The 23,117-nt window shown below is 41.5% G+C and overlaps 1 protein-coding gene across 1 annotated transcript; it reads left to right on the forward strand.

Annotated features, from left to right (window-relative positions):
- Positions 1–346: 346 nt before the first annotated feature.
- On the forward strand, positions 347–9,908 carry LOC149380677 (kinesin-like protein KIN-14I). The gene is made up of 18 exons (XM_089630569.1): positions 347–953; positions 1,285–1,451; positions 1,715–1,858; positions 1,924–2,178; positions 2,259–2,330; positions 2,453–2,521; positions 2,595–2,669; positions 2,766–2,894; positions 2,975–3,056; positions 3,135–3,230; positions 3,313–3,489; positions 3,568–3,674; positions 3,749–3,927; positions 4,011–4,172; positions 4,240–4,657; positions 4,740–4,910; positions 4,998–5,410; positions 9,475–9,908. Exons 1-18 carry the CDS (start codon positions 809–811, stop codon positions 9,611–9,613), a joined length of 3,000 nt encoding a protein of 999 aa, XP_089486695.1. The 5' UTR covers positions 347–808; the 3' UTR covers positions 9,614–9,908.
- Positions 9,909–23,117: the final 13,209 nt, after the last annotated feature.

Below are 23,117 nucleotides of genomic sequence, written 5' to 3' on the forward strand. Positions count from 1 at the left end.
CATTTTTTTATAACCAACGTTTCGTAAATTTTAGATAAATAGTCACGTCAATGCATTTTACACACGTAAATTGACGTAAATACATCACCATTTTATTTCAATGAAAGACCAAATCAGCAATGTCACGTCATGTTTGTGACTATTTATCTAAAATTTACGAAACGTTGGCAATATAACAATTTCAAATGTTTTAATTGATTAATTTCCTAATTCTTAAAAATTAAACCATGTTGTATTAAGTAGTCACTATCCTAAACGTTAACCCTCCCTCGAGAGAATCATAGAAAACCATTAATCCCTCATTAATTATTTTACTAGTTACAGGTTGATGCTATTGATTAATGAATTTATTAATTTTCAAGCAAAAAAAAAAAGAAAAAAAAGAAATGAATATTTAATTCTTTAGTTGCGACGCGCGAAATACAAACCGTTAAAAAGCCAGAGTTCCCGGGAAGGCTCGGAACCAGGTTCGGCTTTGCCCACATTCGTATTTCATATTTTAGATACACAAGAACAGCACCCACACAAACTCTCTCTCTCTCTCTCTGCAATCCTTCAAAACATTTGCCTCTTCATCTCCGATTTCATAACAATAGTTAATTCAAACGTTTCTTGTTTGGTTTGACGCTCATTTATTTACCAATAAAAGAAAACAGGAAAAATAGAAAGAAAAAAAATAAACAACAAAAGTTTTCTTAATATGGCGTGGAGATAATTCTGGGGCGTTTTTTTTTTTTTTTTTCTTTTTTTTCTTTTCCTTTGCATTCTTGCAAATGTCGTGTGGCTCAGAAATCAATTGAGATCGGAGATGGCAACAATAACAGCAGTGTCGAAAACAACGACAGGGCATGAATTGCCATTCTCTGTTGCTTCTATAGTCGAAGATGTTCTTCATCAACACGGTTCTCATTCATCTCACCTTGGCCTCTCTTCCAGGAAAATCGACGAAGCTTGTATGCCATCCAATTCTCTTTTTATCTTTTCTTTTTCTAAATTTTGTTTGGGTGCCTCTGTTTGGTATCCGACGAGGCTTAATTTGTTGGTTAGAATAAAACCATCGGGGAGAGAGAGAGAATAATTAGCAAACGTCGACGTCACATTCAGCTGGCATCACAAAATGATATAGAAAGAATTTATTTCTGGGGAGTTTTAGATCAGAGAAAATGGAATTCCAATTTCTTCATCTCCTTTGAGAGCTACAGTTTTTTTTTATTATTATTATTTAGCTATTATTATATGAGTAGTAATAGAAGGTTAATGATTGTTGACGTGAGAACTATGTAGCGTCGAGGAGGTACGAAGCGGCCGGTTGGCTGAGAAAGGCGGTTGGCGTAGTTGGGGGCAAGGATTTGGCTGCCGAGCCCTCTGAGGAGGAGTTCATGCTCGGCTTGCGAAGTGGAATCATTCTCTGCGCCGTTCTCAACAAGCTCAATCCCGGTGCCGTCCCAAAGGTTCTAATTCTTTTCTCTTTTTTACCCTCACTTTACTCTTTCAACACCTATGCAAGTTAACTTGTAATTAGAGTAGTAATTTGTGACCTCATGTGTCTCGCACCTTTTCTTGTGCTTGAGATGTTGGCTCTTTCAGTTAACCAATCTTAGGATCAAAACGGTGCTGGTTTTAGCTTCGTGAGCGATGATACCATGTCAATCTTTATGACGTGAATCGATAACCTTTTTTTTTACTAATATTATTTTCTCTCTTTGGTAATTAGGTAGTCGAAGGTCCGTCGGACTCCATAATCATTCCCGATGGGGCAGCGCTTTCGGCGTTTCAGTACTTTGAGAACATCAGAAACTTTCTCGTGGCAGTGGAGGAAATGGGGCTTCCAAGTTTCGAAGCCTCTGATCTCGAGCAGGTCTGCATTTTACTTGAGTCTCAACCTAGCTCTCGTGTTTGATTCTCACGCCACTCGTTGTTCAGGGAGGCAAATCTGCGAGAGTGGTGAACTGCGTTTTGGCGCTCAAATCTTACAGCCTGTGGAAACAAGCCGGAGGGAGCGGCTCATGGAAGCCCGGCTCGAACACGAAGCCGCCTTCCTTTGGCAGACCCTTCATGCGCAAGAATTCTGACCCGATTGGGAGTTCCTTCTTGAAGACTCTTTCTTGGGCCGAGAGATCTGTGGATGGATCTCCGAGCCACCAATCTTTGAATAATGGAGATCTTTTTCCTGAAACAGTAAGCTGAGGTCAATAGTAATTTAATTTTTGCGTCACGCAACTTGGTCGATAACATTTTTGCATTCTGATTATCCTCAGGGTTCTGCTCGATCATTAAATGCGCTAGTCCACGAAGTTCTTTCGGATAAGAGGCAAGAAGAAGTCCCACTTGTAAGAAATTTTCAGTTGAAATTCAAGATTCTGCCCAGATTTTATTTTGGTTTCCAATGCTCAAAAGTCATTTTGAATATGTTTGTGGATGAGTAAATTAGTAGCCTTTTTGCTTGTAACAGATTATAGAATCACTGCTCAGTAAAGTGGTCGAGGAATTTGAGCGGCGATTAGCAAGCCAAAGTGAACCGGTATACATGCATATATCTAATTGTTTTCAACCTTCTTTCTTTAACAATGTGTTTCCTTTCTATGGATAAACAGATAAAAGCGATTCCGAAAGATTTCAGTCTGTGTGCTGACAGACATCTTTCGAAATCTGGTTCTGAAGATGAAGAGGTATCAACATGATTCTGATTCCATAATTAATGTGGTCAAGTCAATTATTCACCACAATCGAGTAAAGTTTCATAGTTTTCCTATGTATGGTTGAAGATGGAATCAAAAACCACCAGCCAAGCTAAGACAGAAGAAGAGGGCTCAAGAGACTTGTCTCTCAGAGCAAAAACAGACTTGTCACTGAAGCAACATGTGCTCGTTGAACAGCAGCAGCGAGATGTTCAGGTAATCCGAAACTGTTCTTCGTACTAATGCTACCAGGTTTTTCTTTACCTCTCTATTCAATGCATGTGAACATTTTGTAGAATTTGAAGCACTCTCTTCATGATACAAAGGGCGAGATACAGTTTCTACGAAGGCAATACAAGGAAGAATTTGACAATTTAGGTACACATTTTAAGTAGAGAAAAAAAAAATCAACATTTGAGTATGATTTTTCTAACACTGCAGTACTTATCTTGCCAGGTAAGCACTTGCATGGCCTTGCTTACGCTGCCTCGGGTTATCAAAGAGTTCTCGAAGAAAACCGTAAGCTGTACAATCAAGTTCAAGACCTCAAGGGTAACTTTTCAGCAACCAATTATTTCGAACAGGTTTTCTTATATCAACAGAGCTTATTAATTTCTGAGTTTATTTTTCTCAGGAAATATCAGAGTGTACTGCCGAGTAAGACCATTCCTTGCCGGGCAAGTGAACCACTTGAGTACAGTCGAGAACATAGATGGGGAAAATATTACGATCATCTCCCCGGAAAAATATTGCAAAGATGGTCGAAAGTCGTTTACTTTTAACAAAGTATTTGGTCCTCTCGCAACTCAAGGTTGGTTGCCTAGCTTGTTTGTTATAAGGCTTATTTAATCGTAATACTCATTTGTTAGCTTCTCTTTCCCCGGTGCAGAGGAGGTATTTGCAGACACTCGACCTCTGATTCGGTCGGTTCTCGATGGCTACAATGTGTGTATATTTGCCTACGGACAAACAGGATCAGGGAAAACTTTCACCATGGTAAGAACATCGTGTTTGCATGATAATAGATTATGAACCATGTTATGATTTCATAGCTTTTGCGATATTCTCAGACTGGGCCAAAAGAGCTCACGGAAGAAAGCCATGGCGTGAACTACAGGGCGTTGCACGACCTGTTTCTTCTGACCGAGCAAAGAAAAGACACTCTCTCGTACGAAATCTCTGTTCAGATGCTCGAGATCTACAACGAACAAGTCCGGGACCTCCTCGTGATGGACAGCTCCAACAAGAGATATCCTTTCTCATCTAGGAACTAATTACATGTGACATACTAGCATTCCTATTTGTTTAGTTGCCCTTAATTCGCCGATATACGTTGGAGATACGGAACAGCTCTCAAAACGGAATCAACGTACCGGAGGCAAACCTCGTGCCTGTGTGGTCACCGCCAGATGTGCTGTCTCTGATGAGTCTCGGGCTAAAGAATCGTGCGGTTGGCGCTACGGCCATGAACGATCGCAGCAGCCGATCTCATAGGTATGATTATCAGAGTGGATGAAGAGTTTTGTGGGTGTTTGTTTGACTTTTTTGGTGTTGTGAGCAGTTGTTTGACGGTCCACGTTGAAGGGAAAGACCTGACGTCGGGGACGGTGCTGCGAGGGTGTATGCATTTGGTGGACTTGGCGGGCAGCGAGAGAGTCGACAAATCGGAGGTGACCGGAGACAGGCTAAAGGAGGCTCAGCACATCAACAGGTCTCTCTCCGCTCTCGGAGATGTCATCTCCGCCCTCGCTCTCAAGAACTCCCACGTGCCTTACAGGAACAGCAAGCTCACTCAGCTTCTCCAAGACTCCCTCGGTGGACAAGCCAAGACGCTCATGTTTGTCCACGTCAGCCCCGAGTCTGACGCCGCTGGAGAAACCATCAGCACTTTGAAGTTCGCTGAACGCGTTTCCACTGTCGAGCTCGGAGCTGCAAAGACTAATAAAGAGTCTGGCGACGTCAAAGAGCTCAAAGACCAGGTTTTGTAGCCACCCACAGAAAGAGAGATAGGGAAATACAGTGTCTCTGTGTGTGGCTTATTCTTGTTTCTGTTTTGGACAGATTGCTAGCCTCAAGGCAGCTCTAGCGAGAAAAGAGGCGGAGAGAGAGTTCTCTCGGTCCTCGACCCCCGAGAGATTCAGAATGAAATCCGCAGCCTCTTCTACTTCCAAATCTACCTGGAGAAGCCTCGGAGATCGAAGGAAAACAACGGAGGATCTCGGCAACATTCAGGTAACAGGATTATCACGTGTTCCAGTCATCCTTCAATTCTATTGATGTTCTTGTCGCTTACATTCATTTGTGCATATGGTTCTGAAGAATTCTGGATCGAATTTGAGGAGACGGAGTTTGTACCCGCAAGAGATGCTTCTGCTTCACTCGGCTTCGTGGCCGTCGGTGGAGGAGAGCGTGAAGGAAGAAGACGACAAGGAATCGGGTTCGAGCGACAACTGGGACGATAAGATCATGCTCAACAAGCGCGACGGCATTGTGAGCAGAGACGAAACTCCGGCGGAGTGCTGGGACGTCGATTCCGAGGTGTTTGGCCCGAGCTGCCTCCCCGATCCTCCCGCCACGACCTATGACTACGACGAACACTTGGACGCTGCCACCAGCGATTCATCGGAGACCGACCTTCTCTGGCACCTCAATCCTCTTAACACGGCCGCCATTTCCAACGGCGCCGCGGCGAGGAAGAGTCAACCCAAGCCCGTCAGACGAGAAGAGACCAGGTAATCTTTTTTTAATCATTATAAGTTTCATTTGATCCCCAACTTGGTATGTTTGAGCAAAATAATAAGAAGTAATTAAATTATTTATTCCGATTAAAAATAATAAATTCGTAACATTTTAGTTTATATATATATATATATATATATATATATATATATATATATAAATTGGAATTAAAAATTTCAATGTCTAGCCAACTTATCAAATATTTTTAAATTTGAGTAACTTGTTTATTTTATAAAATAATTTATAACTAAATTCTATTTTAGACAACTTTGAGTTTTTTTTTTTAAGTCAAAGTAGTTTCATTAAAATAGTTGGTCAGCAATATAAATCCGAACAAAGATGGTATCCGAGACTTACAAAAACTCTATCCTCATGTCTCATAGCTCATTGGGCTATCTCATGAGTCACTCTGTCAACAGTAAAAGACATTCAGCTAAACTTAATAAAATTAAACGAACAATCAACATATAACACATTATCAAAAAGAGGAATAAGAGACCACTCTGGAGTCTGGATAATCTTTGTTGTTTCTCAAATTATCTACGAGTTTCTTATTATCCTCCTCCATAACAATATGTTGGATGTTTCTAAATTTGGCAAGTTGTGCTGCCAAAAGGACTCCCAGCAATTCCACCTCCATGACCGAGCCACGATCCCTACAACCGCTTGCCCACTCGTGCCTCGATCTGGTCTCTTCCATATATTCGCTTCCTCCACAGCATTTTTCGCCCCCGATGTCTTCTCTTTCTTTGCCCATTACACATTTCCAAGACTCTCGCCTCAGTTTTGTGCATCATTGCATCATCCAGCGGTGTTGCCTTGGAATTTTTTGTCGTTTCTCCACTTCCAAATCATCTCCAAGATGATTGTCGTGTGAATTATATCTTCGTTCTTCTATCATCCTTGTTCATTCCACCGCCCCGATTGTGATGTAGTAACACCTTCACAACCTCTTCGCCACTTTGAATTCCATTTGGCCATAAACTTCCTCTAACCACCGCCAACCAAGTACAACTCGCCATATGACAATACATATATAAATGGTTGTTTGATGTATGTCAGAGGTGTATAGCGGTCGATTAAACCTTCTTTGTCCACTCTCCACATAAGGAGCTTGAGTCTTTTGTGCATTGGTAACTTCTAGACTTGACGCCACATCTCGATCTTGGGATTGGGGGAAGCTCTTGTAAGCTGGGATTGAGCAGATCTGGTCATTAAACTTCCAATCTCCGTCGCGGTCCACACAAGCCGGTCTCTCCTCGCATATTGAATTTTTTTGGTACCAACAATAGCTTGAGAATGAGAAAATATGGTCGTGAGACTCGCTTCACCAGAATAGCCATTTTCAATAAATCTTCAAAGAATTTAGTCTGTAGAAGATTTATCGACATGCATAAAATTTAGTGACAAAATGTCAATAAATCTTCAAACGAATTTCCAAATTTTCAAACCATTTTTTTTTTCTATACAAATTTTCCAAGTTTTTTTTTCCTTTTAACTTCACATACCAACCAAAAAGTGATCTCTAGCTTTGCTTTTGTGATCATTAAGTAAATAAAAAAAATTAAATACAAAAAAAAAAAGTAAAAGGATACTCCATTAAAGGTAATTTTGTAATTAAACATATATAAAAGTCATACTTTTGAATTAATTTTGACTTATTGAATTTTAGTCATAAAATACTGAGGAATAATTCTCATTTCAATTTCCTTTATCATTTTAATCTGGCCCAAACTAGACCCATCGTTGTCTTCGATTGGAATCGGCTGGGGGTCTCATGGTGCCCATGTGGCCTAGCTGTCATATTTTCTCATGCATCTTTATTTGGACTGTGTTCCCAGCCCAATACCTCTCTTCTGCCAGTTATCCTACTGTGGTCCCTATCGCCAACATTCTCTGACCTCGTACTAGGTGCAGGGTGTTGCACCACAACTCCATCATATCGATTGCTCTTTGTCGTTGTTGTACTCAGACCTATGTGCTCTGTCCCACCTGCCATGTGACGCCTCTACCCTTCTACCACCACCAAGCTTCCTTCCTTCTCTCCTTTGGCCTGAGAAGTTGGGCTCTTTGTCGTTGCCGGCGATCTCCCATGTTCCCGTGTGATTACTTCGAGTCTGCTTAGTTGTTGTTAAACCCCCTTCAAGATTAACGGCGTCGTTGCCTCGGCCTCTGACATTCTCCCCACTTTACCTATCAAACCATCAAAATAGGTGTTCGCCGTCGATTCCAAAAAGATCCATACCCATACATCCTCATCATTCCTCTTGTTCATGGCAAAGAATCTCACATTGAAAGCAAAATCTAGCTAGTTTTTCATACTTGAACTGTATCCAACCACTTCCAGGCGCATTGAGGAGGCGTATCTCCTAGTAAAACCAATAACTATCCTACCCATTGCCGCCATTTGCCTCCCTCATCTTTCATTCAGGAATTCCGGGGTAGACCCGTTATGCAAATGGTAAAAGGGGGACGAAACAAACTCCACCTCTTCTATAGTCAATATCTTGGGCCACTGTTGGAAAACCAGTTGTGATCCCTTACAAGTCCAAGGCTTACCATCCAAAATACGATCTTTATCCCCTTGAGATCGAATCTTAGCTGGAAGATCCCCGGCTTGATTTCCTTTATGAACCAAGGCCATTTGCATCTCCAATAGGATGAGAACAATTCATAGACTTGTCTAGCTCTCACCGCTCTGGTTGTTAGCAGCTTTTCGGCAAGAAAAAAAGCGCTCCCTTTTCACCACCTGATTAGGCAGAAGAAGCCGGCGAGATGTGGTGGTTACTCGCAAGAAAGGACGTCGCGAGTTCTAGCTCTTCATCATCGTCAAACTCTGTATTCTCTTCCCTCTCCCGATTATTTGAAGGCTTGATACTTCCCTAAATCACTCACCGTGTTTCCCAACCTAAAAAAAAAACAGCTCACTACACTCGTGTTTCCCAAAACAATCACTCATTTACAGTAACAAACAAAGAACAAACAAGCACAAAAAGTCGCTTACACCAACCGGAATACCACAGGCTATACCTTTACGGACTCGACTCGAGAGAGAAAAAGCACTCACAAAAGGACAAAAAGTTTCACTAACAATATTAGTTGAATAATTGAAAACTAGTCACTCCTATAATTGACTGACCAGAAGACACAATTATACTCTTTAACGGATTTTAATTTAAAAATAAATAAATAACAGCATTAGTTGCATAATATTTTTGTTAGAAAAATAAATTAATTACTATTTGGCTCTATTTACTTTAATGAATTAATAAGAATATAAAGAAATGTTTATAGTAGTTACTATAAGTCTCTTTTTTTGTGTATAATGATTAACAGTGGTTTATAACAATAATATGTTTATATTAATAAGTCATTTTCGCTTGTTTAAAGTGATTTATAACATTTTATAGCATTTTTTTATTATTAAATATATCAAAGAACGAAATATTACTCATAAAAAAAAATGAAAATCATATATACACATGTATAACATGTTTATCATAATGGTTAATATGGAGTAAACACAAGTCAAATAGTACATATAACTAACAAAACTGATGAAGCACGTAGAAAAATAATAAACTGAGATCTAATGAAATACATTGTGCAATCTTTAATACCACGTGATTAAAAATAAAAGCGTAAAGCCTTCTTAAGCTCTATATTATTTGAGATTTCCTACACTTAGTCCTTGTTTGGATGCTTTAATAAGGAACACTATATCCCCTTCTTTTCATTCTTCTTCTTCTTCTTCTTCTTTGATTTGGAATATTATTCGCGATTAAAAAAAAAAAACTTAAACCGAGAAATCCAAAAACCCAAAAGCTCATCGTGAAACCCACTGTTAACACCATGAATTGTGGAACAAATAACGCAGAAAGGGTCTGAGAAGTAATTACGATTGTCTGTTTTGTGGCTATTCAAAATCATCTCCTCATTCGGTAGAGCATATGTATTTTATCAGCTGAGCTAGTCCATCTTGTACAAAAAATTAGTAGTTCAAAGATCAAATTTGTTTTGAGAAGTAATTATTTTATCCATTGATTGGTTAAATTAGGAGCTTGATTCCGTCGTTAATTCCTTCGCCTCCTGTGTCGCGGAAGACTCCCATCAGAGTGAGTCAATTGGTTCATCCTTCTTCATATAGGCCTGTTATTAAGCAGGTTGGCCAAGCTAAGAGAAGGACTACTAAATGAAGCTCAAGTATTGGAGTTAATGTTGTTTTTTTACGCATGTCATATAACAAGGGATATATATACATATAGGATGTAATTATTATATTACATGGCAATTTTTAAAATAAAATGAGAGCGAATTAGAATTTTTTTTAACTTTTTTTTTTCTTTTTAGTATATGAGATGGTGATGTCATTAGAGGAATTGTGTTGTTCCTCAACCTTATCATTTTTATCCTATGTTTTTTTTAATTTATTTCTTTTCATAGAGAGTTTATAAGCATACTGTGATTATCATTTTACATGTATCTATAGACAAAAAAAAAAACAAAGCAAACAAAATCGTAATTTTTGTCACGATATGTAACATTCTTGTAATCTTACAACATATTTTATATGCATGACATTTATGACAGAACATATAACATGAGTTTTGAGCTCACATGCTAAGACTATGATTGCCACGTTAGATCATCTTATGCCTCGGTGGCAGAACTAGTATGAAATTGAACATATGAAACGTAGCCGCTTACAATTTATGGACAATATTATAACACTAACAATCGAATTACTCTATATTTTGTATTTGTTGTTTATTTAACATGGTATCAATGGAGGTTGAAAGTTGGGCGATGAAAGTTTCTTCCTTTTTCTCCATCAAAACTTTTTTTTTTTAAGAGTTCGATCTTCGAAAAGCTAGACACAAATATTATTTTGTTGTTCAAGAAAACAAGTTATTTGTGAGAAGTCACAAGCTTCAAGGTTTTCTTATTAAGAAGTTTCTACAATTTGGCAGGGAAGATTCCGGAAGAGTTAATCTAGATTAGAGATTCCATTTGGAATTGAAGAATCCATAAGAGTTCATCTTGATTAGAGTTCATGGGAACAAGAAGATCAATTATTTATCTTTTGGCTTCACTTTTTTATGTTTCGAGTGTAATTTTCTTATCCACCGCCTCTTCTACACATACTTGGGTTTTTCAAAAATTAAAAATGGAAAATGATGAGGATGGGGATGAATTTAAACTCCGATTGAACCCAGGGGAGGATACAAATCAATAAGAAGAAACGGATCGAGGGAAGTTCTACAATCGCGCCAATGTGAGCTACATTTCAACAGAACCTATATGGTGGAATTTTTTTTATCATGATTGTGCACCATTCCGACCTCATATGTGAGCCAATAAGGAGTGGAAGATACGCATGCATGAAAATATTTGTGTTGGCACATTAAAAAAATGGAACAAATCTTTATTACAATCGCTAAAGAAAATACTCAAAAACCAATTCTCATACATCCATGTTCATAATAAAATTTCCAACCCCATAAATCATGGAATCACATTAATTAGATATTATTTTATCGATGCTTCACTTTAATTAATGGTGGTTCATCTTATTCATCATTTGAACAACCATTAAAATATATGTTCCAAAGCCCATTTTCAAACCTCCATATCTCAAGTAATTTTTTACAACCCCGTGAATCATATGTTAGATATATTATTTTTTTACCAAGTCATATAGAACCTGATGGATTATAGAGTATGCTATTCATGTTAGATTACGTTGCACTTAATCATCGCCGAGTGGTAGATATGTTTTACGAAGTTTTCAGAGATTTTGTGAGGAACTATACGGATACCGCACTTGCCCTAACTTCGTGCTGACGACACCAATCTCCATTGGTAAAGACATGGTTGACAACAATCACTCCAATAATCACCAAGTTACATAGTTCTTCGTCTCTTGCCGAGATCTATTGAGAAAAATCACTCGAAATAATGAGGAATATTAAATTTTCCATAATTTTGTGTGAAACTAAATCAACCAAGGCAACCAATAAATCCAAACACATAGTAAAGCAGTATTCTGAAGAAAAAAAAAACAATCAATCAAATAAGAACAACAATTTTAATGTGAAAAATTCCTCAAGATTGGAGTAAAAACCTCGGACTCGTCGGCTGTTTAATAAACATTCCACTAATCAATATAACGATAATATATGATCAAAGTCATTTTCATGAAACATGGGCGTAACAAAATTATCATCAAGAGATAGAGGACATGAATATGAGGATAGTCTTATAAGTGGCGGAAATATCCAAATTGGATATCCAAAGAGTGAATAAAAAGATACATGTAGGAATGATGAGCAAACCAAACTTGAGCCAAAACCGACTCCGTTTGGCTATCAAGCTTCATGCCAAAACGTCAAATCCCTAGTTTTTCTTCTTTTCTCCATCAATGACATTTTGGGTGTGTGTTTTTTAGATAATTCAAAGGTAATCACATTTTTATGAATATAAGATTATAGTGTTTGATAGTAAAATATAATATTTAATATATTCATGCAAATGTTATTGGTAGTGGTCTTGGACCCGGGTAAAGACTTATTTGAACACAACCCAATGGGTCGGACTGGAATCGCATCTATGCGGTCATAAGAATTACTTGATTTAAACTAACATTTAGATCAAAGTCCAATTAAATTATAAATATATGAATATGAAAAATAATCGCAACACATTACACTCAACTTATTAACTAATTTGGATAATAAGGATCATTACTTCCACAATGTTGAATTAGAGGGACTCGAAAGATTTCCCTTTTTCGGGTACTCTAACGCTCAACATTAGTATTACGTATACGACAAGCTTTATTGGGCTTTGTGAGCTTATTTAAATTGCTCTTTTACAAGCCCATTTAAATCTAAGAGATATTCTGAAGTTAATTAAATAATTAATAGCTTATTCGTAAAATACTATAATATGAATACGAAAGAATTTGCAACAAGTTGCACTAGTGAGTGTGTAATCAATTACTTAATTATAACGAGTATATCTATCCATCTTATCAGAGCCATCCTGGAGACTATGGACCTAGTAACTGAAGCTCCTACGAATCCGAGCAAAATAGACGAAATCTCTGTTTTCTCTTATTCATTCTATTCATCAATCTCGGCAGCATTCCACAAGATGTGCCAAGACTGCACTCTTCTTGTTACAAGAATTATATTTTACTCGATGTATATGAGCATCCATTGATTTATTAGTACATGAGCTCAATCCTCCATGTTCAACTCGTATCGAGAAAGGTCAATCATTCTATTATACATTTCTTGATACTGCCCACACATTGGGGACTCAAATAGTGAGTGTCAGAGGCATGTTCGACAAATCCTCAAAGGGGAGCCTGTTCACTGCGTGAAATTTGCTGCCCACACCGATGATGAGCCTACTCAACTCCACAAGGCCAACCATTTTACCAAGGAGGATGCGCAACCGGTTGTGCACCCACACAACGATGCAACTGGGGTGTCCATCCAAACCACCAACAACTTGGTGAAGAGAGTCCTGATCGACGACAGAAGCGTTGTCGACATCCTCTTCAGAGGGGCCTTGCACAAGATGAGCCTGGAAAGAGTTGGAACCTCGCCTCACTAGGACAAAAAACGTTATCCGGTGCGACGAATGTCGCACCCACTGCTTAAAATGTCGCACCTAAAAGTTTATTAGGTGCGACAGCGTCGCACCGGATAACCCGTCTCAGAAGGTATTGGGTGCGACATGTCGCACCGAATAAGTACACCTTTAGGTGCGACATTTTCAGGTGCGACTTACCGCACCAAATGCCCAAGCTATTTTCCTGCCAAATTTCATAAAATTGGCGAGTAAATTCATACGAGTGCGACAATGGGTGCGACATTGTCGCACCTAATGCCCTTCCCGCCATTATATTCGGTGCGACACCCGTCGCACCGAATATGTTTTTTAAATTAAAAAAATACAAAATTAAAAAACTAAATCAAAATTCATTTAGAATTAAATAAAAATTAATTAACAAAATTCTAAATTAATTAGAAATAATATTCTGAAAATAGAATTCTTAATTAAAAATACAAATTCTTTCCAAAAAAGCGAAAAAATGAATTCCTAATTTTTTTTTCCTATAAAACTTATCGATAGTAGAACTCCCTCTACCGAATAAGTTGCCAGAACTTTGAGAACCGCTTCCGCGTCCTCGTCCACCGCTGCCTGACGCGCTGCCGCTCGTTCCGCCGCTTCCGTAAGGACGGTCTTGCGAGAAATCCATAGAACCAGGCGTAGAACCCGGCGTGGAACCTGGCGTCTGCTGATCAGTCCTACCTGGTTGCGATGCAGGCGTAGGTTGAGGAGTCGTGGGAGGCTGGTTGTGCTGCTGGTTGAGGAAGGCGATCTGTTGCCGCCTCACTTGCAGCTCGGCTTGTTGGGCATCTATCTGAGCTCGCATCTCGGCAACCAATGGATCGGTCTGAGATGACGAACTTGACGAGCCTCTATCTAACGTTTGGGCAACACCTAACGATGACCTTGGGATCGAAGGCCCTAAACCGACTTCCCAGTCTCTGCATACTCCTAAAACATCGCGTATCGCGTACATCTCCGTATCTTCTTGGGAGATTACGGTGTTTTGCTCCGCCGCTTGCCGCAAAATATCTATCGTTTGGGCGGTGATTTGATCCTTAAAAAAAAACCACAAAATACTTATCAGATAAGAATAATTTAAGTAATTAAATATAGTAAATAAAACAATTAACTTACTAATTGCGACTTCGCGAAGTCCGTCGTCCACGATCCCTTAGCGTCATGGTGTTTTTCTAACCATATCGCTAAAGCCGAGCCTATACTCTCATCTTCCCTTCGCTGTAATTTTTCAACATTAAAATATGAATCACATATATATTGCATAATAATATTAAGAGACTTATGTTCCTCGAGCGATGACCAAAAAAACTAAGCGACCCTTGTCTCGCCTTCGTCTTCTTCATCTTCAAATTTTCCCGGTTACGGAGAGATTTCGCCTGCAAGACATAAATTCGTTAAGTTTAATTTTAAGAAATTCGAATAACCATCGGAAGTTCAACTCATACCTAATGCTCCGACGAGTCGAACGTCTCTATTGCTTTTAACCAGGCTTCCTTGTTGTAGCCTTCGGGAGTTTCATTTTTAGCGAGATCCTTACTCTCGCAAAATGTCTTGAAGAAGAGCTGCGACAACCTCGACTTCTGGCCACGGCGCATCCTCTTCGAATCGCGAATGATAGACATATCAATCTCGTTGCGAATAGGATCTGCAGGCACAAGCTCGCCACTCTCGGGATGTTCATAAACGAAGTTATACTCGTTATGAATCGAGTTCATAAGAGCCGCCACACTCAGCGCAGGCACATGATTCCAGTCTGGGAGGTCGACTGGAATGGTACTCTTGATCAGGTTTCCTAATCGGTTTTGGAACATCCCGATCAACGGATTTTGCTCCCTGACGTCTTGGTAGAACGCCTGCGCGGTCTGATCGTAGCGAACTGTGTTCGCTCCAAGGGTCCCAACACCAGCTCTCGCAGAAACGACGTCAGTCGTTGGTCCCCGCTTCTTCCTCGGCATCTGCGGGGGGTCACGCTCTCCTCCTGATGGGTCCTGACCTGAAACAGACTTCCTGCAAAATAAATTATAGTTAGTATTTTTAATTACTATGTAATTAGTATTCGATGACTATGGTTATTACATGGTGTTAGTCATTCATCGTTGTCACTCGATGTAATGTTAGTATCGACATCAACATCGTCTTCCTCAAAAACGGCGTACGTCTCATCTTCTTCATCCACTTCTTCATCATCTTCAACAACAGTAACAAGCTCGGCCCTACCAGTTTCGTGTCGATGATTAAGACGGTCGATATTTGACAATTCTATTGTCAATGGAATCGATGCTGAAGTGGTCGGATCAACTTCATGAATGTCCCATATCCCCCGTTGATTGCATTCCTGAACGATTTCTCATTCGCGACCCTTAACGAGATCTTGGATGTAAAACACTTGCTTCGCTTGAGTCGTGAATATAAACGGCTCTTCTGTAAACCACTCTTTGGCGGTATACGAACTCGTTGCTCCGGTGGTCTTATCAACGTGCACTATACGTCCTGCATTGTACTTGTCACCATACCATATGCATTTGAACAGTACGACACGACATTGTGTGTATAGTACAGGACGATTACGTCTTCTATTCGACCGTAAAAGCTGAAGTCGTTCACGGACACTCAATATTCTAATTTAAACATATACTTATTTCAAATTGTTATATTCTAATTTAAACATATATTCATTTCAAATTCAATTTCAATCTAAAATATAACAATTATATAAATATTGTCACTCACCTTCAATGGCGAGGTAACACGGTGTCGGGCTGGGCAGCGGCGGTGGGGGCAGCTTCGCTGATTGGGGTCGGGCACGGGTTGCGACGGTGAGGGCAGCGACGGTGTCGACGAGCGAGGCTTGTAGTTGGGAGCGGTACGAACCTGCAAAGAGACCGAGTGAGATGACGATAAAGCTGAGAGAGAGAGAGAGAGAGATGTACCGGGGAGCAGCGGGCGGCGGTGGCTGGACATGGGGCAGGGGCGGCGGGGCTGGACGTGGGGAAGTGGCGGCAGGGCTGGACGTGGGGCAGGGACTGGTCACGGCGGCGGGCTGCTCACGGCGGCGGGGCGACGGGCTGGTCACGGCGGGCTGGTCGGAAATGGAGAGAGATGAGTGATTGAAAGAGAGAAGGGGAGAGAGAGAGAGAGACATACCTTGGAGGAGGACGACGGTGGCTGGACGTGGGGCAGCGGGCGGCGGTGGTTGGACGTGGGTCACGGCGGTGGGGGAGATCACGGCGGAGGAAGATGAACGAGCGTTGGAGAGAGAGACAGTTAGATAGAGAGAGAGAGAGAGGCTATGGGGGAGGAAGAAGACGCTCGGGTATTTAAAATACCCTAAAACTATTAGGTGCGACAATGTCGCACCTAATATCTCACCTGAAAACATATTCGGTGCGACATGTCGCACCCAATGTCGCACCTAATATCTCACCTGAAAACATATTCGGTGCGACATGTCGCACCCAATGTCGCACCGACTATGTTTTCAGGAAACCAAAAATATTCGGGGGGGAATTTCTGACCGTTTCAATTTTTAAACTCATTAGGTGCGACAGGTGTCGCACTCAATAGTATTCGGTGCGACAGGTGTCGCACCCAATAGTATCCGGTGCGACAGATTTGTATTAGGTGCGACATGTCGCACCTAATATGTGCTTAGGTGCGACATTTAGGTGCGACATGTCGCACCTAATACCCTTCCGCACCCAATATGTTAATTTGTAGTAGTGCATATCCATACACATCTCTTCAGTTTCTCTGAAGAGAGAATAGTCACAGAGGGAAAGGTGACACTCCCAGTCATCTTCGACGTGGAGAGAGAATAGTCACAGAGCGAAAGGTGACACTCTCAATCATTCTGTTATACATTTCTTGATACTAATGAGCCCTAAGCATCGTTGCGCGTTATCAAGCCTTACTATGAAAGTTCGCGCAATCAATCAGTTCTGGAATCAACCCTTAGGTGAATGAACATTGACATTCTTTCAGGAAGATTGGATTTCGTATATGTGAATCACTTTTCGGTTAGATCATATCTAGAATTCCCAAGAAATAAGTATTTGGCATCTTCAAGTAGCCATTACAAATGAGTCAGAGAACCTGGTAATATAACCTAGTAGTCCGTGACCACTTCAGGATTTAGATCAAGTCTCACTATGACCATCACAGCAACTCCGGTTAGTGTGTCGTAATGGTTCTTAAATGATACATCAACAACCAAAGTCTGTCCAGATCGTACACATACCAAATGTGTAGAATGCTCCCTCTCCCTCCAATTGATCAACATTTCACTTGTGTTCCACATATGTGATTTTAGATCTAGCTATCCAGGCATGGACCAATCGCTAATCATGTTTTAGCACACTGCACGAACTCAGATGCCCAGTATGTAATTCACTTTAATACGGAGGCTATAGACATAAATGTTATTGAATCTATCTAGAAATCAACCCACTAATCAATAATATTAATAAAGTAAACTTCATATTATATTCAATAATCATTCACGTTTATTTTATTATCTTCAGTGGACAATATTCTTAATAGAGGGCGCATGTGGTTGACGGCGGGGCTGCTCCCTCGCCCACATGTCATTTGTCCCTTAGATGTAGCATATATGGGACACCTTTTGGTTGCCCTCGAGGACGCCAATGCCTTGTTTGGTAGGGAACTTTTCCAATAGGTGGTATGTTGATGTCACGGTTCGCAGCTTATTGAGCGCGGGCTACCCAATTATCACGTTGTGCTGCTAGTCTTTTTCAACCGCTAGGAACTCGACCATGTGGGTTGCCTTGGGTCTCTTTTCCACGCCGAAGATGACTGGGAGTGTCACCTTTCCCTCTGTGACTATTCTCTCTCCAAAGAAACTGAAGAGAGGTGTGCGGATAGGCGAGGTTCCAACTTTTTTCAGGCTCATCCTGTGTAAGGCCCCTTTGAAGAGGATGTCGGCAACGCTTCCGTTGTCAATCAGGACTCTCTTCACCAAGTTGTTGGTGGTTTAGATGGACACCACAGTTGCATCGTTGTGTGGGTGCACAACCGGTTGCGCCTCCTCCTTGGTAAAATGGTTGGCCTTGTGGCGTTGAGTAGGCTCATCATCGGTGTGGGCAGCAAAGTTCACGCAGTGAACAAACTCCCCTTTGAGGATTTGTCGAACGTGCCTCTGACGCTCACCATTTGAGTCCCCAGTTTGTGGGCCACCAAAGATGGTGCTGACGACATTCAGGTGTGTCGAGTTGTCGCTCACATCATCTATTTCAATGTTGACTTGGAGGGTTTCTTCGGGCACGGGTCCCTTGGCCGGTCCCTTCTTCTTCGAACTCTTAGAGTCGTCGACCATCCATTTGACGAACTCCTTGAGCTTGCCTTTTTTTATTAGTGCCTCTACTTGCCTCTTAAGCTGAAAAGAGTCAGAGGTGAAGCGACCGTGGTCCTGATAGAACTCGCAGTACATGGACCGGTCGTGGCTATCAGGGCTTTCTTGAGAGAAACAGGCGAAGTGAACTTTTCTCACGCCAAGGCGAAGATTCGGTCAGGGCTGACGTTGAGGGGAGTGAATTTTGAGTACTTTTGAAAGGTGTCGACGACCAAAGGATAAGGAGGCCTTCGGTTTCCTCCATTCGCCCTCATTTTTGAGAGGTGTAGCCCCCTCGATCGTTCTCACTTTGGTTGCGAGACCTAATTTCGACAAGCTTTCGAATGTTGAAGTATTCTTCAACCCCCCTGATGCGTGGTCCCTCAAGCCATGAGCTCAGAGAGTGTTTGCGAGGGGTCGGCCACGATTGACTTCAAGAAGTCGCCCACTTGGAGTCCTTCCCTAATGGTGGTGATGGCCTCTTCCTCGTCGAACCAGTCAACTTTGTTTGATGCCTTGGTGAACTTGGCGAGGTATTTCTCGAGTGTATCTATAAGGGCAAACGTTTTCGTCACTCATACCAGAGATTTGGAAATAATAAACGAGCTTCCGTTGTTACAACTAAATTCTTGACTGAATTATGGTCCAGAGAGGATGAATCTCCGGGTAGCTTCCGTCGGGTCTGCGCGACTCACGCGCATGTGCGCAGGTAGCCTCGCGCGCACATAAGGTGCTCAGCCCAGAGAGGTTTTTTCCTCTTTTACTTGATTCATTTTCCTTCCCTTGTTGGAGTAGGATTAGGATTTCTACTTTTGGAATCCTATTTTTCCACCCCCTTTGTGTGCATATAAAAAAGAGCACAACTCTACATATTTTTCACAACTGCACATGCTTTTCACACTTTTCCATCTCTCTATACACTAGTGCATAATGGAAATTCCATTCCCCTTCTCAACCAAAGATACTGAGGTGGATTTCTTTCACTTGCTTCAGGACTCTGAGCATGCAGAGAGTGATCTATTTACGGGATTGGAGAAGGTTCCCATGCACGTGGAGGAAGATCCAAGTGGAGTCTAGCAGTGGCTTGAAGTGGGCGAGACGGGGGCGAATGCGTCCGTCACTCATCCTATGGAATGGGAGGAGGTGCGTGCACTGACTTGGCATGGCGCAGGCGAGGAAGTAGGTTGGCGTGGTGCATCGGGAGAAGTTATGCTCTGTCTCGTGATCAACCTAAATGAAAGGGGAGGCGCGACGCGCCAAAGTCTGGCGCGCTGTGCCGAGTGTCCGGCTTAGATACTCCGAGTGTGTCGGAGGGAAGTGTTGATGCCACCTTGCTAGCTTTGCAACAGTCTGTTCTCAATGAGATCGACCATGTAGACATATTTGGGCTGGAATCGGATGATCCCGGCGGTGACTCGGAGACTTGTCTAGCGCGTAGAAGTTCTGCCGTGGAGCACTCGGGGAATGTGATGGCGACTGCCTCGGCAGTCTTGAGGGGCAACGGCTTACCTACGGGGCCTAGGCGTGCTATCTCGTGGAAGGCTTTGCTGCTCCGGAGGGCTTCGACTACTCGGGGATCGATGCTCCGAGCTCGATCACCTATCGAGCATACGTTGGGCTCAAGGAGGCATACGCCATTCCAACGTCCGTGGCACTTCTCCGTCCTTTGGTGGATGACTGACCGTTTTCTCCGCAAAATTTCACGATATAAGCCATATAAACATAAGTGTTTGCGTTTTAGCCAACGTTTTGTAAATTTTCGTAAATAGCCAAAAAAAATTGTAAATATTTCGTAACTAGCCATATTTACTTGAAATTTACTCTGCGTTTTAGTTATTTTGATAGCGTAAATATATTTATGTGACTATTTACAAAAAAATAACGAAACGTTGGTTATTTCAAAATTTCTAACGTTTCATATGGTGAGATAGCCACTGGACCCTTTCTTCTCGCGGCGTGGATTTGCCACGGTGGCCATGGCGAGCCTTCAGTGCGGGTTGCAATTGCCTTCCTAGCCCATTGCCTAGCAGCTCCTCGCGTGATTTAGGGTGCATGCCTGTCAGATGAGCTCGACGTTCTACCGCTTAGTTGCGATGTGCCACATGGAATGGCGTTGCCATACCGAGCGGGTTATGATTGTGGATGATTTTTTCAATCTCGTCGCGGTCATTCCTGCATTGGGGTAACCTGGTATTCATATGGCCCGTGATCGTCATAACACCAAGCTGATCATGGACACCGAGACCTCTAGCAGTAAGGCGTGGGTGTGGGGCTCGACGATGGCTTTAGAGCGGCGCCTCTCCGGTTTGGTCCTCTGGCTGACTTTTCTGCCGATGTGGAGGTAGATTGTCTCGAGTTTTCGGAGGAGATCCGAGGCATGTCAGAGGCTTGAAAAGCTGGCGAGCGGTTTCGTTCGACTGAGTTGATGGCGTCGACTGGGTGGTTCCTGTCTTTCACTCCCGGTCATGAGGATGTTCCACACGAGGAAGAAGTCCTTCACGCCGCGTCGTCTTCCATGAGTGCTGGTCTTCCAGGTACTTTCGTCTTTCGTCTTGTGACTTTAGTTTATTTTGGTCAGAGTCCCGACCTTCGTTATTTTTTTCAGCTTCCTCGTCCAGTGCGAAGGCTTGGACGCAGTTGGCAAGATCTTCTCAAGAGTCAATGGTATTGGCGGCGACTCGTTCTCGAATCAAAGCGCGGAACGGCAAGGAGAAGTTCGATGCCGGTTGCTTGGCAGAGTGCAATCCTTGCTCTTCTTTTAGGCGACCCTCGTCTTCGGCACCTCCGGATGCGCCTTCGGACTTGAAGCACGCGAACTCGATGATCGAGGCGGAGGCCTTAGAGGTCAAATGAGAGTGTTATAAGGGCCTTCAAGAGTTACCTTTGAAGGTGTGGAAGTGTTGGAATTGATCTAGGGTTTAAGAAAAAGTTTAACGATTCGGTAAGCAGAAAAGACAAGTAAAACGATTTTACTAACCTAGACAAAGAGCAAGTACATGTAAATAAAAACTATTATGAGCATAAATAATTTACTAACCCTTTTAGAAGCTTGAACGTTTATGAGCCTTCGGAAGGTTGAAAACGTTCGTCTCGCCTCGCAGCACGTCTCTCTTCTTTCCTCGCCAACTCGAGCAACCACGAAAGTTTCTATCACTATAATCACTCGAGAAAATTAGGAATTAGTGTGTGGACACTTTTAAACACTACGACTCAAGAACAAGTCTCAAAGTCGAAGAGCTAAACTCGCTAGGTCAAATGAGGACCTATGTGCCAAAACAAAAATGAAAAGAACTTAGAGAGAGAAGGAGAGAGGGGCGGCCAAGCTAGAGAGAGAAGCTCTCAATCTCTAAAACTTGGGATGGATGATGATGAGAATAAGGCTCCTATTTATAGGAGAGGCTTTATCTTCAATAAGGTAGTTTCCTCTTCTATAGAATATCACATATTCATGAGCAAATATTGCCTTATTCCCTCATGAGTCACACAGCCAAGGCAGCCTTCTAGAAGACTTGGATTTGTTTCCTCTTTTATTCCATTGCCTTGACTTTGACTCACTTGGCCGATTCTCTCTTGCTATGCATAGGAAATTTGTTTCCTCTTTTTCTTTTGGCAAGTATCTTGATACATTCATGCACAAAATAATTTCCCTTTCTCTCTTTATGTTGGGCGCCCAAGGCTTCTCTAGAAGGAGCTTCTAGAAGCTTCTTCTTTTGTTCATGATAACATGAGAAAGGCCCACTAAGAATTTTCAATAAAATTCTTATGAAATGAAATTAATCCACAAGGCCCAATTAAACTAATTTGGCCGAGTGACATTAGGTCATCAAATGACCTTGTCAAAAAAATTTATTGACATTCATTTCATCCTATGTCCAAAAGGAGAAAAATGCCATTTTGACAATTTTCATAAAACTTGTCTCGTTCTTGTTTTGACTTAGCTTCTAGTTTAACTATTCCTACTCGATGTGTTATATTACATTAAACTTCGATTTTTCCAAACTCATCGGACTTGGTCGGAATTGGTCGGAGAGGTCGGAAACTGTCGGAATCCATCGGATTCGGTCGGAAACTGTCGGAATGGTCGGAATATGTCGGAATTGGTCAGAATTTCTGCTTGACTTTCATTGGAATTTTTACATGAATTTCATCCGAAAAAGTCGAATTTCATCGAAAATAACGTCAAATTCTCGAAAGTTTAACCTACATTTACCAACTTTATTTTTCTACACAAACTATATGACTAAAGCTATAAAAGATTAATGAAGAAGCATACTTACCCATTTTTAAGGAATTCAACCAATTGGATACGCGTAATGATGAGAAAATGAGAGAGAATGAGAGATTTTCAATAAGTAGAGAATGAATTTTTTTTAGTAGTGTTATATGGCCTTGCAAGGGTATTTTCGTCCAAAATTGGTACAAAAGTCCAATTTTGGATATTTTTAACAAAAAATTGGATACGTAAGCCACCTAAACTATATGAATTGTAAATTAGCCAACCTTTGTGTTGATACGTTGTTTTGTTGGCTTTATTTTTTAGTGCAAGTGGTATGGAAAGATGTCGGTTGTTATGTTTTCACTTCTGGTTTGACATCTTTCCTCCTGTGTGCAGACAGTATTTCTGGCAAGTTTCCAGTTTTGACAGATTGCTTTGCTGGTGACTTCTTGCTGAGTTATTGCCTCGCTGCTGTCTTCATTACAAGATATCT

Source organism: Urtica dioica, chromosome 11 (assembly GCF_054948205.1).
Source record: "Urtica dioica subsp. dioica isolate 48M chromosome 11, U.dioica_male_clone48M_v1_H2, whole genome shotgun sequence".
NCBI classification, from domain to species: Eukaryota; Viridiplantae; Streptophyta; class Magnoliopsida; order Rosales; family Urticaceae; genus Urtica; species Urtica dioica.

Excerpts from the sequence above, each read along its gene's own strand:
- LOC149380677 (XM_089630569.1), top strand. The coding sequence starts at position 809 with ATGGCAACAATAACAGCAGTGTCGAAAACAACGACAGGGCATGAATTG. Across the intron at positions 954-1,284 it reads CAGGAAAATCGACGAAGCTT|CGTCGAGGAGGTACGAAGCG; the intron begins GTATGCCATCCA and ends AGAACTATGTAG. Across the intron at positions 1,859-1,923 it reads AAGCCTCTGATCTCGAGCAG|GGAGGCAAATCTGCGAGAGT; the intron begins GTCTGCATTTTA and ends CTCGTTGTTCAG.